Source organism: Oncorhynchus mykiss, chromosome 19 (assembly GCF_013265735.2).
Source record: "Oncorhynchus mykiss isolate Arlee chromosome 19, USDA_OmykA_1.1, whole genome shotgun sequence".
In the NCBI taxonomy this organism is placed as follows: domain Eukaryota; kingdom Metazoa; phylum Chordata; class Actinopteri; order Salmoniformes; family Salmonidae; genus Oncorhynchus; species Oncorhynchus mykiss.
Window position 1 is genome coordinate 4,986,623 of NC_048583.1, and position 18,359 is coordinate 5,004,981.

Consider the following 18,359-nt stretch of genomic DNA (forward strand, 5'->3'; position numbering starts at 1 on the left):
GGAAGGGTTTAGTAAAAAAAAATCAGAGTAATTCACAAAATGAACCACCCGACTGAGCCCAATCTCGGCAGCCAATGACAGCGGTCAGGTGGCTTCCTCTTGGACGTGACCGTGAATGGGCCGCGCCTCTCGCGGTCACAACAGTCCAGAGAGCCAGCTTTACAGTCTTGTTACCTCAAACCCTTACAATCCACCAGGGCCCAACAGTGGAGGGACTATGAGACATTTATGAGTATTTATAATCCATATTAGAGCCTTATGTCACAAGCCCTTAGACTCACTATAATGTCAACCATAGATATTTAGACATAGATAGATATATGTCTCTATGTAGCTATATATATATATATATATATATATATATATATATATATATATATATATATATATATATATATATATATATATATATATATATATATATATATATATATATATATGTTTCTGATGTTAATACAGCCGTGTCTGTATGCTACCATACCTTGATGTGTTTCCATTCATATGGGTCGTTAGGGGGAAGTGTTCCCAGACCGGTTTGACCATAGGTAAATATGAGCACCTTATAGTGTGTTCAGATCAACCAGTTCTCTATCATGTCTGCTGTCTGGATCATCAAAGGTTCCTATTCACAGGAACATAAAAGGGGATACTATTTTCAACCCACCCTGATGAATTGGAATGAGAAATGTGAAGTAGCTCGGTCTCAACGTTGTGTATCGGGAACAGAATGAAATGGGCATCCCTTTTCAAGGACACTATTGTGTGTGTGTGTGTGTGTGTGTGTGTGTGTGTGTGTGTGTGTGTGTGTGTGTGTGTGTGTGTGTGTGTGTGTGTGTATGTATGTGTGTCAGCCAGGCAATCTTGATAAATATTGAGTGACCAGGTTCTGGTTTAATAACAAACAGAAGTACGTAGCAGCAAGGATCTGTCAGGGAGGGACACACACACACACTAAGAGATTTCTGGAGCGAGGTGACCAGGCATGAGAACAACTGGTTCATAGCCTCTGACATGCAAGGTTTGGGTCAGAAAGAGAGGGAGGGAAAGTCAAATCGAATAATCATCTACTTTTTAAAATGGGGGGGGGGATAAAATGAAACATTTATTGGAGAATGACATAACGGCAAACTCCATCCATCATCTCATCCTAAAATACTTTACAGATGTTTCTCTCCCCCTCCGAGCTAGGTCTGTGTTTACCTGGTATGAGGTGTCCAAACAGAACTCTGTTTCACTGCTGTTGTGATAAACAGAACCTGGTTTCAGGTCAGATCACTCAGGACAGTTAGGATACTAAAGACCAGGTCTCTGTGCAGGTGTGGATCTGGAACTGACTCTAGGTAAATCTCCAGTGGTAAATCTCCAGAGGAGGAGTGGAGGAGGGGAATTGGGGACTATAGAGGGGCTACGCCTCGTTTTTTTTTTCTCATAGAGCCAAGATGGTCGCCCATTGGCTCGGGTTACGCTCGGATGATGTGCTCGCTGAGCCCTGCCTAGTGCAGCTGAGCACACTGAGCGGATGTTTCCAGCCAGAGGAGAAAGTAGTCTTCCACCACCAGATCGGACCCCAGCCACGGCCCTCGGCCTCCTTCCTGCCCGCTTCCTCTGGCCTCCCCTGGCCTGGGTCCAGCTGCTTCATGTGGGCTGGGGAGTGGGGAGAGTGGGGCAGGTTGGAGGTGGTGGGGTGGAGGCCCCCACCCCTGATCCTCCTCTGAAGACACTTGTTCTCCTGTGGGGTGGAGGGTGAGGAGGGTGTGTTGGTGTTGGCAGCCAGGGTGGGGTAACGTATTAGGGGGGGGTAGGTGCCCCCTTGGGAGAAATAGGAATGAAAGCGCTGGAGCACTTTCACACGGCCCTCGTTTTCAGCTGAATTCCTGTCTGCACCTGCAAGATGTTTTTGCTCTACTATTTTTATAGAAAAGCTGTACGTTTTTCTGAAGACCACAATGATTAAACACACTGAAGTGAAAGGTGCCATTCTAATTGAGGTTAGAGGGGAATAACGATGTTTGATGTTGGGGAGAGAAGATGGCTGCTAGTCTAACGGTTCACCTTCTGTTGTCTGGGTCTTATACTGACCTCCTAATGGAGTGGGCTGGGAGGAAGAGGGTCTCTCTTCCTATAGAACACAGGCAACGCCCTGCCGTGAAAAAGAAACAACTAGCTTGGGATAAGTACAAGGACCCCGTGTGTGTGTGTGTGTGTGTGTGTGTGTTTGTTTGTTTGCAAGCGTTCATGTGTGTGAGCTTGCTTGTGTGTGTGCGTGTGCATGCAGCTGTGTGTGCGTGTTCACAACAGACCCAGGTGTGCTGGGCTCCTCAGCCAGAGAGCTAGCAGCCTGTCTGTGATTAGACTGATTGTAATGGAGGGATGACCTGAGGACAGACTGGAGGCAGTCTGCAGTTAGAACCAGTTTACTGTTCACGTGGAGAGAAGCCTGGAGCTGTAGGAGAGGAAGGAAGGAAGCCTAGCTAGGACAAAGAAAGGCTTCATGCATTATCCTAGAAAATAGAAGGCATTTTATTTATTTTTAATTTCACCTCTGTTTAACCAGGTAGGCCAGTTGAGAACAAGTTCTCATTTACAACCTGGCCAAGATAAAGCAAAGCAGTGCAACACAAACAACAGAGTTACACATGGAATAAACAAACATACAGTCAATAACACTGTAGAAAAGTCTATATACAAGTCTATATATTTTAAAGCCCCCTTTTGGACAAAATGGGATAAAAGTAGCTATGAAAAGAGTTACACAACCTGACTATAGGAGTAGTATAGGATAGGAGTGGAGGATCTGATCCCACTAGGACACAAACTGACTATAGGAGTAGTATAGGATAGGGGTGGAGGATCTGATCCCACTAGGACATAACCTGACTATAGGAGTAGTATAGGATTGGAGTGGAGGATCTGATCCCACTAGGACATAACCTGACTATAGGAGTAGTATAGGATAGGGGTGGAGGATCTGATCCCACTAGGACATAACCTGACTATAGGAGTAGTATAGGATTGGAGTGCTAGGATCTGATCCCACTAGGACATAACCTGACTATAGGAGTAGTATATGATAGGAGTGGAGGATCTGATCCCACTAGGACATAACCTGACTATAGGAGTAGTATAGGATTGGAGTGCTAGGACCTGATCCCACTAGGACATAACCAGTGTTGCGTCAATAACAGTAGGTTTATATCAAGTTGCATCATGCAGAAACCTCATGCAACTGGTTTCTGTTCTCTTCTGCTGCAGTAACACGCCACACTATCGGACACAGCCCATATCCAGTGTAGGGGCAAGTACTTTTACATTTGTTCATTCTACCACACATCACTCAAACGACTGTCATGAAATTATCGAGTGCTTTTCTGTGTTGACTGGTGTGACTGTGGTTAGGGGGTCATTTTGGGGCATTGGCATCTGGGGCCCCTTGGGTCAATGGTTTTTTCTCTCTGAAGATCGTACACTGCAGTACAATATACACACAGAGCGGCCATTTTAGTTCTAAAGATGCCTTGTGCTCTTTGGTTTTGGGGGCGGTCGACTCACGTTACGACGTCTTTCTGAGAACACCTGTGTGGGTTTTTCTTGGCCAGCGTTGCCATGAGTCTGGCAGGAGGAGATATAGCCTGGAGAGAGTAGAGGAGACAGTAAAGCCATAGGCCCTGTGATATTTAGGTCAGTGTGTCAGGCTGTCAGGCCCTGGATATATGTAGCCCATGTCGTGACCTGTTTGGGACTGGACATAGGCCAAGTCATTTGTAAGCTTACATACATACAACAAGGTACGATCTGTACTTAACTGTTGATTAAAACATGCATCCGCCATTTCCTGGTTGCAAAAATTCTATAGGTTCGCCTAATTTCAGTGTGACAAAACAAGCTAGTAGAGTGTAGAGAATCATTGTACCATCTAAACCGCTGTGAAATATATCTTATACAACCAAACATATTGTATTTCCAGCTGTTTGAAGCTGCTGTACAAAACTAAAAGGGAAGCCTAGAAATAGTGCACATTGATCAAATGTACCGCTTCTTAGACTTGCTTTCAATGAGAATGACAGATTTATAACTCACATTTCTTAAGCGCATTTTGTCGGGCTCCAAAAAGGTTACATTTTGCAGCTTTAACTGTTGATTAAAACATGCATCAAGATAATATCTCTCCTTAAATGTTGATTAAAACATGCATCAAGATAATATCTCTCCTTAAATGTTGATTAAAACATGCATCAAGATAATATCTCTCCTTAAATGTTGATTAAAACATGCATCAAGATAATATCTCTCCTTAAATGTTGATTGAAACATGCATCAAGATAATATCTCTCCTTAAATGTTGATTAAAACATGCATCAAGATAATATCTCTCCTTAAATGTTGATTAAAACATGCATCAAGATAATATCTCTCCTTAAATGTTGATTAAAACATGCATCAAGATAATCTCTCTCCTTAAATGTTGATTAAAACATGCATCAAGATAATATCTCTCCTTAAATGTTGATTAAAACATGCATCAAGATAATATCTCTCCTTAAATGTTGATTAAAACATGCATCAAGATAATATCTCTCCTTAAATGTTGATTAAAACATGCATCAAGATAATATCTCTCCTTAAATGTTGATTAAAACATGCATCAAGATAATATCTCTCCTTAAATGTTGATTAAAACATGCATCAAGATAATATCTCTCCTTAAATGTTGATTAAAACATGCATCAAGATAATATCTCTCCTTAAATGTTGATTAAAACATGCATCAAGATAATATCTCTCCTTAAATGTTGAGCACCACCTCTCCTCCCCCCATTGTGAGACCAAAAGGCCCACACATTATTGATGTTTGATTACCCTTTTCAATTTTCAGTTTACAATTAATTTCGGGTGCTCGTTAGGGCAACCGTTTGCTCACGAGTTGACGTAAAAGGCCCCGGCCTCTATCCCAAAATGGCACCCTATCCCCTAGATAGTGCACTACTTTTTCAGAGCACATTGTGTACTATGTAGGGAATAGGGTGCCGATTGGGACGTAGCCCATCTCTTTGGCTCTCCTGCTACCAGAGGCAGTGCTCAACACAAGCATATTGTCCTCTCTCTCTGTCTCTCTCTCTTTGTCTCTCTGTACTATGACATAATGTGACAGAAAGCACACTCACACACTGCGGCTGTCGGGGGTTATGCAACCTGCATGGCTGTGTTGTTTGGACAGGCCATTAAACCTGCAGAAGGAGTGTGAGTGTGTGTGTGTGTGTGCATGCGACCTGCGCTCGTCCCTCGCCACTCTCTCAACACACTCCATCCACAAGCTTGAGTGTGTGGGAGCGTGTGTGTGGGGATGTATGGAGAATAGAAAGTGGATGTGTGTGTGTGTGTGTGTGTGTGTGTGTGTGTGTGTGTGTGATAAGAGCAGTTGGGGAAGCTGGGTGTTATAGAGTGTAGGACGTTCACCGTACAACGTAGAGATAAACGGGGCAGTTCAAGAGGGTGCTACAAAATGAACGTCAAACACTAGATTTCTTTGCCCTATGTCATTATACATTACATAGAATGAATCATTAGATTGTTCTCTACAATATTAAAACCTTAATATACTTGTCCTTGCCAGTGTTGATGAAGTAAGAGCGTTAATTTGCTGGGACAGTTGCTAGTTTAGACTGCACCACTCTTGGTTGTAGCTCTTCCATATTTGGTGTTGTGGGATGGTACCATTTGTTGGTTTTGACGCTGGTTGGACCAATCAAAATCAACTTGATATCCTTGGCTTTCATTGTCTATATTGGCGATCAATCTATGTTGACAGGGGACGTTTCTATGGCAATTTAAAGGGAAATACTCTTTGTAAATAAATATATATTTAGTCCCTATTTAGTTTTGTATTCAGCGGAATTCATGTAGAAAAAGCCCATGTTTTCACTCCCGAACCTGCAGCCACTAGTTAGCTTGTCAGTTGACGATGGACGTTGGCGCCGTTCTGCCCTGGAGCAGCGCCACAGAGTTCTATGGAGCAGTGACCCCTTGTTGATCATGCCTGTGCTGACATTCCCTTCACCGTAAACATGCTACATTCTCAGAGTGAATCGTCTGTAACGTTGGAACCACATATGGTAGAGACATGGGGTTTGGACTATTGTTTTTCTGCCGGAATGAACATTGCAACCAGGATGTGTATGCTCCCAGCATGTTTCACTTTGACCCCCCCCCCCCACCACTACCTAATAAGCATTGTGGATGAGTTCCAGAGGAAAGTATGACACTGAAAACCAACAGAACAGTCACGTGATTAGGATCGCTCTCTAGCGAAGCTCTGCCATCTACTCTCAGTCTCTGCGTGCATTTGTGCTCCTCTGTGTTTCTACCAAGACTTCAAAAGGATCTCTCTAGTTCACCTGTGTTGACCCTGCAGTGTAGGAGCCTTTCCTGTACATGTTGCTGACTCAACTCACTCCCTCACCACTCTCCACCTCTGGTTGTTTGTGTTACAGACGTGCCAAACTACGGCTGTACCTTGAGCAGCTGAAGGAGCTGGTTCCTTTGGGTCCGGACAGCACTAGACACACCACACTGAGCCTGCTGAAAAGGGCCAAGATGCACATCAAGGTACCACGACCACACAGAGCCACAACCACAACCAGAGCCACGCTGAATGTTAAATGCGTCCTTCTAGAATTGCCATATCAGGGACGTCAGTGTAGAAGTACAATTACTAGAATGAACATGATATGATGTCACCAAACTTGGTGTCTTTTGGAAGATCATTCTATGGTTTGTAATTCTACGGGCCACAGACATAATCTTATACTGTAATTCCAGAACAACGGAAACTGAAAGTTCTTGAACGTCAAATCACAAAACCACAGGCCTTTGAAAGGCTGTACTGTAATCATAATAAGTCATAATTATGCCACTGGGCCCAGTCGGACTCCAGAGGTGAATAAATTACTGCATCAGAGCTTTTCCTTTTCCTTTTAAAGGACCCCAGAGAGTTACCCACTAGCAGACAGACAGACAGACATACAGGAAGTAGGTCAGGAATGTCTCCCTGTCCTCAGGAAGTACCTCCTGATCCTACCTCAGAGGCTCAGTGCTCAGCTGCTGTTTCCTCAGAGTCTCCCTCTTACTCTCTCTCTCTACATCTTTCTTTTTAAGTCTCTTTCTCTCTGTCTCTCTCTCGCTCGCTCTCTCTCTCTCTCTGTCTCTCTCTCTCGCTCGCTCTCTCTACATCTTTCTTTTTAAGTCTCTCTCTCGCTCTCTACATCTTTCTTTTTAAGTCTCTCTCTCTCGCTCTCTCTACATCTTTCTTTTTAAGTCTCTCTCTCTCTCTCTCTCTCTACATCTTTCTTTTTAAGTCTCTCTCTGTCTCTGTCTCTCTCTCTACATCTTTCTTTTTAAGTCTCTCTCTCTCTCTCTCTCTCTCTCTCTCTCCTAAAATAAGAAAACATACTCTAATCTTTCAATCAGAGCCGTTAAGCCCTAAAAAAATGGCAAGCGTGCAAAAAGTAGCATTCCCATCCCCTAGACCAGGGAAGAAAAAAAGCCCCCTTGCTCGTTACAAATGATAAGTCAACAAAGAGAAACTTTTAGAACATTGAGAAAAAAAATCTGGAGTCAGTTGGGGATGATTTTCAGATATGAGGTCGAACGTTATAATTGGATTTGGGGTTGGCTTTGGGTCAGCCCCCTCTACAGTTCATTACTTGTTGCAGCTCATGTACACCAAGTGACAACCCACTGGGCAAAAACAGATTGAATCAACGTTGTTTCAATGTCCTTTCAACCAAAAAATGGTGATGACATTGAATCAGCGTGGGAAACTGACTGGATTTGAAAAAAGTAATCAACCTAAGAGAATTTAGTCTTTTTCACCCAACTTGTAACCTAAATGCAATGACATGGGGACACTTGTTGATTTCGCGTTAGTTGACCACTCAGCCAAATGTAAACCAAAACTAGATGTTGAAATGACGGAGGGAAGCTGAATACGGTCGGTAAACAGGACCGCAGAAGGACCGTTTACGAAGGGAAGTGGATACTCTTTTTGGAACCGCTACGAAACCGCAAGCGCTACAACATTGTTTACTTCCTGCATTAAAGCTACAATCTGAAGTGACAGCGGACTGAGTCTTAAAGAATAGAACTTCATCGGTGAATTTGGGAACGGTTACATTTCTCTAACCAGGTCCCTCAACGTTCTGTCAAACCAAGTGACAGGGCTGTACTTTAGTTGCCAAACGAATTCCAGTTTGTGGCTTTACCGTTGCGATGCAGGAGACTTCAGATGGTTACAGTCCAGTTCTCCACAGCTGCTGCACGGACTGTGTGGGTGAGAGCGTGTGGTCGGTGGAAAAACCCTCTTTTAACTCTTCACATCCTGTTTACGATACATAGGCCTGTCCTCTGGTGTGCTGGTGCTATAATATCTACGGTTTTAGTTTGGCTAGTAGGAATCTCTAAAAGCATGGGATTACAGCGCTTGGTTCGTTTTCTTGTTCTTCCCCTGTTTAAAAATCCCTTGGTTGGAATTGTGTCGCAATCTGGGTAGTGTGTGAGTAATATCTGCCGTTGGGTCAGCTGGAGTCATGTTGTTGCTATGGTTTCACTTCCTTATTATAATCACTAATGTGAGAGCATGCACGTGTGTGCGTAATGCTCAACCTCCAAACAGCTGAGTTTAAGCAATCAGAATTCTCAAAATACACTGAAATACACTTAAAATTCTCAAAATACACTGACTAAAATACACTCCCGTGCATTTAACCCAGGTATTTGAAAACAGTATTTGAAATAAGTATTTGAAAATACTGTCAAATACAATTTGGTAGACAATTAGTTTTTTTTACAAATAACCATTCAAATACTCAAATAAAAGTACTTGTTTTGGGCTGTGTATTTGAAAATACTGAAATACACAGAAAAAGTATTTTAAATACCAGATACTCAAATGCACATGTATTTGAACACGTCTGTCAAGTGTAAAATGTGTGTTTGCCCCAATGTCATTATGAATGTGTGTGTGTCCCAATGTCATTCTAAATGTGTGTGTGTGTGTGTGTGTGTGTGTGTGTGTGTGTCAAATTGTCATTCTAAATGTGTAGTGTGTGGAGGTGTGCCCCAATGTCATTCTAAATGTGTGGTGTGTGTGTGTGTATATATGTGTGCCCCAATGTCATTCTAACTGTGTGTGTGTGTGTGTTTCCCCTGTAGAAGCTGGAGGAGGCGGACAGAAAGGCTCTGAACACCAAAGAGCAGCTCCAGAGAGAGCACCGCTACCTCAAACGACGTCTGGAACAGCTGGTGATGCCTGGAGGCGTGGAACGTACCCGAACCGACAGCCTAGGCTCCACCATCTCCACCGACTCAGAGCAAGGTACGCTGGGACACCCGCATGACACACGACATACAAGGTACTCAGAGCAAGGTACGCTGGGACACCCGCATGACACACAACATACAAGGTACTCAGAGCAAGGTACGCTGGGACACCCGCATGACACACAAGATACAAGGTACTCAGAGCAAGGTACGCTGGGACATAAGCATGACACACACACACGCGACTCCCTGAAGCCTTTAGTAACCTATGAATGTGGTTTCCATTTATCTTTTGACCCCCCTTTGATTTAACAACTGATGTGGATCAATAGAACCAGATGTGGGGACTCTTTAGGTCAAGTCAATGACCGTAAATGAACTAATTAGTGGTCAAGGGGAGGGGAGCAAGAACTGGCAGCACTGCAGCTCTTAAGTAGAACACTCAGTATTTTCTAGCACAGAATTAAACTATTCCACAAGATATAGTATGTTACAAACAGCACCAAATATCACCAAACAGCACCAATCACCAAACAGCACCAAACAGTACCAAACAGCACCAAACAGCACCAAACATCACCAAACAGCACCAATCACCAAACAGCACCAAACAGTACCAAACAGCACCAAACAGTACCAAACAGCACCAAACAGCACCAAACATCACCAAACATCACCAAGCAGCACCAAGCAGCACCAAACAGCACCAAACATCACCAAGCAGCACCAAACATCACCAAACAGCACCAAGCAGCACCAAACATCACCAAACAGCACCAAACAGCAGCAATCACCAAACAGCACCAAACAGCACCAAACAGCACCAAACATCACCAAGCAGCACCAAGCAGCACCAAACATCACCAAACATCACCAAGCAGCACCAAACATCACCAAACAGCACCAAACATCACCAAACAGTACCAAACAGAACCCCTATACACCACTGCATTACCTTAGCCAATGATCTACCAGTACCAGTGAGCCAGTTTGCTACAGCAGGAAAATGTGAATTATTATGTGGATTATAATTCATTTATATTTTTGTAGGGGTTTATAAATGTTTTGTAATGGGAAATCAGGTCTGAAATTACAAAGTGGAAATAACAAACTTTAGAAGCATTTTTAAACCTCAAATACACAACAAGTATTCTCCTGCAAAAGATAGTTCTCCTGCAACAGCGTGATCAAATTAAGATCTTACATCTGTACAGACACACAAATCCCTATACTGTGTATAGCCACTGATCCATACATAATGCAAACAGGTCACCGACCCCATCTGTATATAACCAAGCCAAGTTATACAGACCAATTCTCTATATTGTTCGCAGCTTCGTTAAAGCCACTGACTCGGCTTGAGGGGCCCTGACCTCTTCACTTGATCTGATATAACCGTTCCTTAAAACAGCTGAGTAGTCCACTGAACCACTCCTTATCTAGCAGAAGCACTGATCCACATGTAATGAAGATCAATACTATCCACAGCTTCAGTGCAGGACTCTGCCTGACCTCAACCTCTACTACATAGAGTGGATACTGCCCTGAAGCCTCCAGGCCCTTGATACAACCTAGTTCCCTCTACCATGCTCTAGTCTATTGTGATGCCTCTCCTTCCCTGTCTGTTCTGGACACAGTGTTGACTTGATGGACTCCTATAGTGCTTTTGCCTACACCTCAATCTGTACAGAGCCTGAGAGAACTACAGGCCAGTGCATTACTCTGTACACACCTGCAAAAACACACACACACTCACACAGACACACACACCTGTAAACACACAACGCCCCTCTTGACCCCTGGTTAAGACCACACACTCCTGCTGAGCCCGGCCTGGTTTAGAGGTCACGCCCGGGGGTCAAGGTCAAGCTACTCTGCTGTCACTCACAGTATTACTAAACACAGAGGCTGTAGCTAGACTGGAGCCAGGCTGGAGCTAGACTGATGCTAGACTGGAACTAGACTGGAACTAGACTGGAGCCAGGCTGGAGCTAGACTGATGCTAGACTGGAACTAGACTGGAGCCAGGCTGGAGCTAGACTGGAGCTAGACTGGAGCTAGACTGATGCTAGACTGGAGCTAGACTGATGCTAGACTGGAGCTAGACTGGAACTAGGCTGGAGCTAGACTGATGCTAGACTGGAACTAGACTGGAGCCAGACTGAAGCTAGACTGATGCTAGACTGGAGCTAGACTGGAGCTAGACTGGAGCTAGACTGGAACTAGGCTGGAGCTAGACTGATGCTAGACTGGAACTAGACTGGAGCTAGACTGGAGCTAGACTGATGCTAGACTGGAACTAGACTGGAGCCAGGCAGGAGCTAGACTGATGCTAGACTGGAGCCAGGCTGGAGCTAGACTGAAACTAGACTGGAACTAGACTGGAGCCAGGCTGGAGCTAGACTGATGCTAGACTGGAACTAGACTGGAGCCGGGCTGGAACTAAGCTGGAACTAGGTTGGAGCTAGACTGGAACTAGGCTGGAGCCAGACTGATGCTAGACTGGAACTAAGCTGGAGCTAGGCTGGAGCTAGACTGGAGCTAGGCTGGAGCTAGACTGATGCTAGACTGGAACTAAGCTGGAGCTAGGCTGGAGCTAGGCTGGAGCTAGGCTGGAGCTAGACTGGAACTAGGCTGGAACCAGGCTGGAGCTAGGCTGGAACTAGGCTGGAGCTAGACTGGAACTAGGCTGGAACTAGACTGGAACTAGGCTGGAGCTAGACTGGAGCTAGACTGGAACTAGGCTGGAACTAGGCTGGAACTAGACTGGAACTAGGCTGGAACTAGGCTGGAGCTAGACTGGAACTAGGCTGGAGCTAGGCTGGAACTAGGCTGGAGCTAGACTGGAACTAGGCTGGAGCTAGGCTGGAACTAGGCTGGAGCTAGACTGGAAGTAGGCTGGAGCTAGGCTGAGCTATAAGGGGCTGGTGCAGTTAAAGATGCCCTTTCTGCTCCTTCTGCTTATCCCAAATGAAGTTCATTTAAGTTAATCCCTCAAAGTTTTTGTATGAAACTCTCAAAATGACCGTTTATTGGGCGATGACATGGATGGCTTCTCTCGAATCATATGACCACGTTCCAGACATTTTTTTAAATGGGAACCGAGGTGACCAAGCTCTATGGCTGCGTTTGCACATGCAGTCCAATTCTGATGTTTTCTCACTAGTTGGTCTTTTGACCAATCAGATCAGCTCTGAAAAATATATGATGTGAAAAAATCTGATGTGATTTGTCAACAAACCAATTAGTGGAAGAAATGTATACAGTATCTCTCCTACTTGGCTCCTGGAGGCCCCTGGGTAGGAGACGGGTGTTGTTGTTTACTGATCATGAGGGTGGTAAACACGTGGGGGATGTTTATCAGTAGGGGGAGGGATTACTGGAGGTAGTACAGAGACCTGCCTGTTATACAAAGTTAATGGCCGTCTAAATCCGGCCCTAATCCGCCCGGCGACACACAGAGAGGGCTCCTCAGTGTACGTGCCCAAAGTTCAACACAAACAAAATACAACAACGCTGTTTTGTACCCCTCTCTCTCTCTCTCTCTCTCACACACACACACACACACACACACCATCTCCCTCTCTCTCCCTCCCTCTCCCTTTCCATCTCTCTCTCTTTGTTTTTGTTTCTATCTCTCTGAAAGTCCTGTTGTAGTTATTGATTTGATTCCATGAAATGTGGAGAATAACAGTTTGTCTGTCCCCCTCTCTCTCTATGCAGAGGTGGACATTGAAGGAATGGAGTCCCCCCTGGGCGAGGGTGAGCTTGGCGAGGGCGAGGGGGACAGCGTGGACGAGAGCATCAGTGACGACGGCCTCCTGGACGGCGAGGAGGAGGAGGACTACAACCTGCAGAGCAGCTCCAGCGACGCCAGCTACACACAGCATTCCTCACACAGACTGCAGCCGCACCACTGCTAGGGGCCACCAGGGGGCCCCTGAGGGCCACACCTCCAATCAGCCCTCTATGACCCCAGCCCCGCGTACCCTCCTATTCCCTTCCTACCCCCCCTAACATTGCCCCAGCACGCACCCCCTCCAGCCCACGCCACGTGGTCATCAGCCACCCCCCCAGCAAACAGCGGCTGTGGTCTCCCCCTCCCCAATGTCCCCATTGGCGCTTATTCCCTGGAACCAGGAAGTAGACTGTAGACGTTCCTGTCGTGGCTGACTTCCTGACTTTTTCCTGTCCTAACCCCTACACCACACCCTACCTCACCCCTATCCTATCACCCCTTATCCCGCTTATCTTGCCTAACCTGACCCCTAGACCTCCCTCACCTCTACCTGTTGTGGCTGCAGGCTCGGATATAGCAGAGCAGTTTGTGGTTTTGTTGGGGACCTCTGTGGTGTGGTGGCAGACAGCTTTGACTTGTCAATGGGAACTCAGCGTGTGTGTTTAACTCTGTGTGTGTGTGTGTGTTTAACTCTGTGTGTGTGTGTGTGTGTGTGTGTGTGTGTGCGTGCGTGCGTGCGGTATAGGATAGAGCATTAGCTGGGGACAAACTTCAACTCTGTCATTTGAATGAGGCACAATTTCTGATGGAGAAAAAAATAACATTCTATTGGAGTGTTCTATTGGAGTGTTCTATTGGAATGTTCTATTGGAGTGTTCTATTGGAATGTTCTATTTGAACATATCTCTTGTTAATCTGCAAACCCCAATCAATGTTACCAAATGTACTGGACATTAGGGTCAATATTTCTAAGGGCAGCACATTGATATCTCTCCCTCTGGCTGAGTTCCTTAACCACTACTCCACACTACTGAACACGACACTAGAAGTGGGTCTGAAATGGCACCCTATTCCCTATATGGTGCAAGTGTCTGAAATGGCACCCTATTCCCTAAATATTCACACACGGTGCATCCTCAGAATCGAAAACCATACTTTACTTTTCAGTAGCATATTGATGTAGCAATAAAACACGGGAAGATACTGCTTTCTCAAGCATTTAAGCGATTCTGGTGGGTCAATTTTGTCCCAAAATGGCAGCATGATTGCCCTCTTTTACTAAGTTATAGAGGACAACTGGGCATTTTGGAGGGGAAGACAGTGGATCAGCAGGATCAGGCTAACCATTCTGTTATTCACTAATATATCCATTTATTACCCTGCTGTCATCAGTCTATTCCTAGCTCCAACAGTTCTAGATGTGTGTATGTGTATGTGTGTGTGTATGTATGCAGGCGTGCATGCGTAAGTGTGTGTGTGTATGTATGCAGGCGTGCATGCGTAAGTGTGTGTGTGTGTGTGTGTGTGTGTGTATGCAGGCGTGCATGCGTAAGTGTGTGTGTGCACGGTCGGTACACATTGACAAGTCAAAGTTGTAGAAGTGCATAAGAATAAAAAGCCAGCTCTAATGATCAGCTCTCTGTAGAGGAATAGGTATTGCATCAAAACTAATCATAACAATGCTTTCATTTCTCTAACTCAAAGGTAGATTAGTGTATTTTCTCTGCTATATCTGTTAGCTAGATACTACTTCTGAAGCTTTGGGGACATTGTAAAAGACCAATGTAATGTATTCTTAGAAATGTACAGCACTGTCTCCAAAGCCATGCACACTAGTATAAAATATTGACGGAAGAGGCATATCTTTGGCCTTCTGAACATTTAACCGTTTAGGCCTGAGTTTCTCTCGTAATCCTTAGAGCTTGGCATTCCAACACTTCAAAAAGGGCCAGTCCACGACTTGGCAGGTCTGACCAAAAAGGGCCAGTCCATGACTTGGCAGGTCTGACCAAAAAGGGCCAGTCCACGACTTGGCAGGTCTGACCAAAAAAAGAACAAACAAAAAAAAATCACAAAAGACTTAGAAAAACGTTGCATTGAAAAAAAACAGCTATCGGTCACTGAAAGTGATACTGTAGTCTATATTTTCTATTCTATTTTCCTAAATGTTCTCGTTTAACGAAAAGACAAAAAAGAAGAGTATATCTATATAAATATATGACAGGCAGACAGACAGAAGGCCAGGCTAGTTGAAGGTAGAGAGAGTGTAGAACAGGGAAGCTAGGAACCTGGTTGCCCCCTTCTCTAGATCTCTCCCCAATGTCATTCTGTGCCTTGGTGAGCCTTGGTGACTGTTGTCGTGTGCCCCCCTCCCTCCTCCTCCCTCCATCCCTACTCAGGTCTTGACCCTGCTACACACTCCCCCAGCTCCACCCCCTTGCCCCCCAGCTCCACCCCTTTTCGGAGTAGATGAACACTTTGTTTTAACCCCTTCCACCCCAAGCCAAATGGTAAATCTGTCTCCTCCCTGAGTGAAGAAGGGGCACGTGAAGAACTGATTTTAGCCCCTTTTGCCTCCATCGAGTACTCCTCAAGGTGTACCCCTGGTGCGGTTGCCAGGTACGCCCTACCCACTTGACGCCTGCCTGCCACGCCGCTTAAAGTCAACACTGACCATACTGGTAACTCCCGATGGCAGCTTCCATTCACTCGCCCTGGCTGGTCATTATTGGGGTTCAATCAGTCAACCTGATTAGGGGTTTAAACTGCTTATTTTGTTGTTGTGGCAGCCATTTTGTTTTAGCTCTGTTTATGAAATGCACTTGTTTTTGAACAGGAAACCATTGGGTGAGGAGAAGGGAGGAGAAATCCAATCAATGAAGGCAGCTCGTGGTGTTCTCCTCCCTCCCTCCTCCCGGTGGCACCTTCCCTACTCTACTCTACTACCATAGTTTTACCGTGACCCTGGTGGTCATGGGGCGTCTCGAGACACAGCAATATGACCATCTTGTGCTTTTTAAAGAGGAAGTGGGCGGTTGGTTGGTAGGCAGGCTTGGGTTTTAAATTAAGAAGAAATAGCCAGGTTCGTGCTTCGACTCTGTGGTTCATTTTGTGACCAACAATGTTAACATTTCTGTTGATGGATTTGACCTCTGAACTCTCTCCATACACTGAAGGAGGGCGAAAAGAAAGTAACCGAGAAAGAGACAGTTCTTGAGTTTACATTCATGTCAAGGACCTACGACTGTTAGGAGCACAGATGTACTACTCTTTCAGTTTGCTTTTGAAATGAACAACTGAGTCAAACTTGTCAAATGAAAACTAAATATTGTCTTGCACAGAACCTCCCATCAGCTAATGTGAGGCAATGATTAAGTAAACGGAAACACACCTGGGCCAGGTATGAGATTTCTCATGTTCAGCGACATCATTTTATAATGCACATAGCGCACGTTCAGAAAGAGTGAGTGGTTGGAGGGCGGGTGTATTAGCAGAGGAGGATACTGATTCAGATACTGAATGTAGGAGCAAAAGAAGTTGAAAAGACGTTAAGCAGACGTCTTTTTGGTTGAAAAATGTATATTTTGTGTTGAAAATGACTTTTTTGGTTGAAAAGACGTGGCCTTTTCAAAGCCTTGCGCTCACTAGGTTTCAGGGAATAAGACTGCTGGATGGTGGTTATGGAATTTCTTTCAATGATGTGCCTTGAAAATAACTTTGTTTTCTTTTAACCAGAGAGATTGTACTTAAAGTGTGACAGAGATTGTCGAGCAAATCACTTGGCGACAGGCATTGAACACTAAATGTGTTGATTTGTGAATGAGTTTGGAAACGCCTGGGGAAAGTATGGGTTGAAAGATGTGTGTTCGACTCTCAACCCTTTCACAATGCAAAAACAACATTATTGTAAAAGTAATCGATGGTGCTGTCCAACAACTTTCCTTTAAACGTCAGAGCGGGGGGGGGGGTTGACACACTTATCAATGTGTTGACTTTTGTCGAAGCCGAGAGGTGGTTGATCCCTGCTTTAAAAATCATCTAGTCTGAAATTTATCCAAGTGTGTTTGATTTTTCTTTTCAAAGCACAAAAGCACAGCAAAATGATGATTGAGTCTGTCTGCCAGGCTATTGCTGCCAAGGGAGTCAGCAGGAGGGTGGGAGGGAGAGATTGGGGTGAAATAAGGTTGAGGCTCAGACCAAACAAGTGAAGCCTGTATAGAGGCAAGGGGAAAGTCAACAGACTTATACACTCAAACCTGGGTTCAAATAGTATTGTGAAATCTCTGAAAACACTTTAGCTGTGTTTGATTGTGGCTGTCTGCCTGTTTTTAATGGAATGGGCCCAAAAGAGCAAATCCCACCCATTTGGCTGGCAGGCAGACTTAACAAGCAAAGTATTTGAAATCTTCCTATTTGAGCTCAGGTCTGACAGTTACTTTCAGAGACAAATAGAACCCATTCCTGTCCTCTGTCCTCTCCAAGTGCAGCTCTATGAACAAACAATCGAATAATGCCGTAACAAAAACCCGATTCCTGCCAAATAACTAGTCACTTTGATTTCCTTTCCACCCCCTTGCGGACAGTCATCAGACACCTATGGAATCCCATCTTAAATCAGCTTTAATAGCAACATGAAATGTAGATTTTAGTCCCAAATGTATCATTGTCTCTCTTTTTAATCCCTCTAACCCGTTACTGTCCTTTCTGTTTCTTTCTGTGTGACATTGCTAGAGCACCGTCTGAAGATAGGAATGATTTCTTTCCTCTTTTATGTTATGAGTTCTGCGATCGTTCTCTTGTTGTCGTCGAGTTGGCATGAGAGAACTCTTAGTCCCGAGGGTGTTGTGTGTCTCGTTGATAGACAGTTTAGGGGCCTCGGAACTTTGGCCAGAGGGGGGGGGGGCTGGTTGAGATTAGGTTCAGAGGGAGGGAGAGGATGAAGGGGGCTGAGGGAGCTTGGCATCGTAGTCGGGCAAAACACTGAGTAGGGAGAGTTCTGTGCCAGAGACCTGTGAATATGTTCCTTTAATAGCAGATGTTGTAATATGCTTTCAAAAGATGTGCTATATTATATAAATTCCTATGTATGGATACATGAGTTTACCTGGTGCTGGATAACATTTTGGCACACACTTGAAGGTATTACGGTGTATTCTTTAATTGTAATATAATTAAAAAAATGTTTTTTACACAAGGTTGTCGCAGCCTCCTTATTTGCATGATTTAAATATATTTGTGTTTTAATATTTATAGTGGTTCTGAGAAGGTCTAGCTAACGTCCAGGCCAATGGAGGCTGCTGAGGGG

General features: G+C 44.7%; 1 protein-coding gene across 2 annotated transcripts in view; it reads left to right on the forward strand.

The window, feature by feature from the left end:
- LOC110533207 (max dimerization protein 4) overlaps positions 1–18,245 on the forward strand; it is a 42,172-nt gene extending 23,927 nt beyond the window's left edge. Inside the window, exons 4-7 of one of the 2 annotated variants that reach the window (XR_005037639.1) lie at positions 6,489–6,603; positions 9,208–9,370; positions 13,039–15,021; positions 15,057–18,245. Coding sequence is in view for 1 of the 2 variants with exons in the window: in XM_036954005.1 (XP_036809900.1) it covers positions 6,489–6,603; positions 9,208–9,370; positions 13,039–13,238 (478 nt within the window). In the remaining variant the exon portion in view is untranslated. Of the gene's footprint in view, positions 1–6,488; positions 6,604–9,207; positions 9,371–13,038 lie in introns of both variants that reach the window. The other variant, XM_036954005.1, reaches the window with a different exon arrangement.
- Positions 18,246–18,359: the final 114 nt, after the last annotated feature.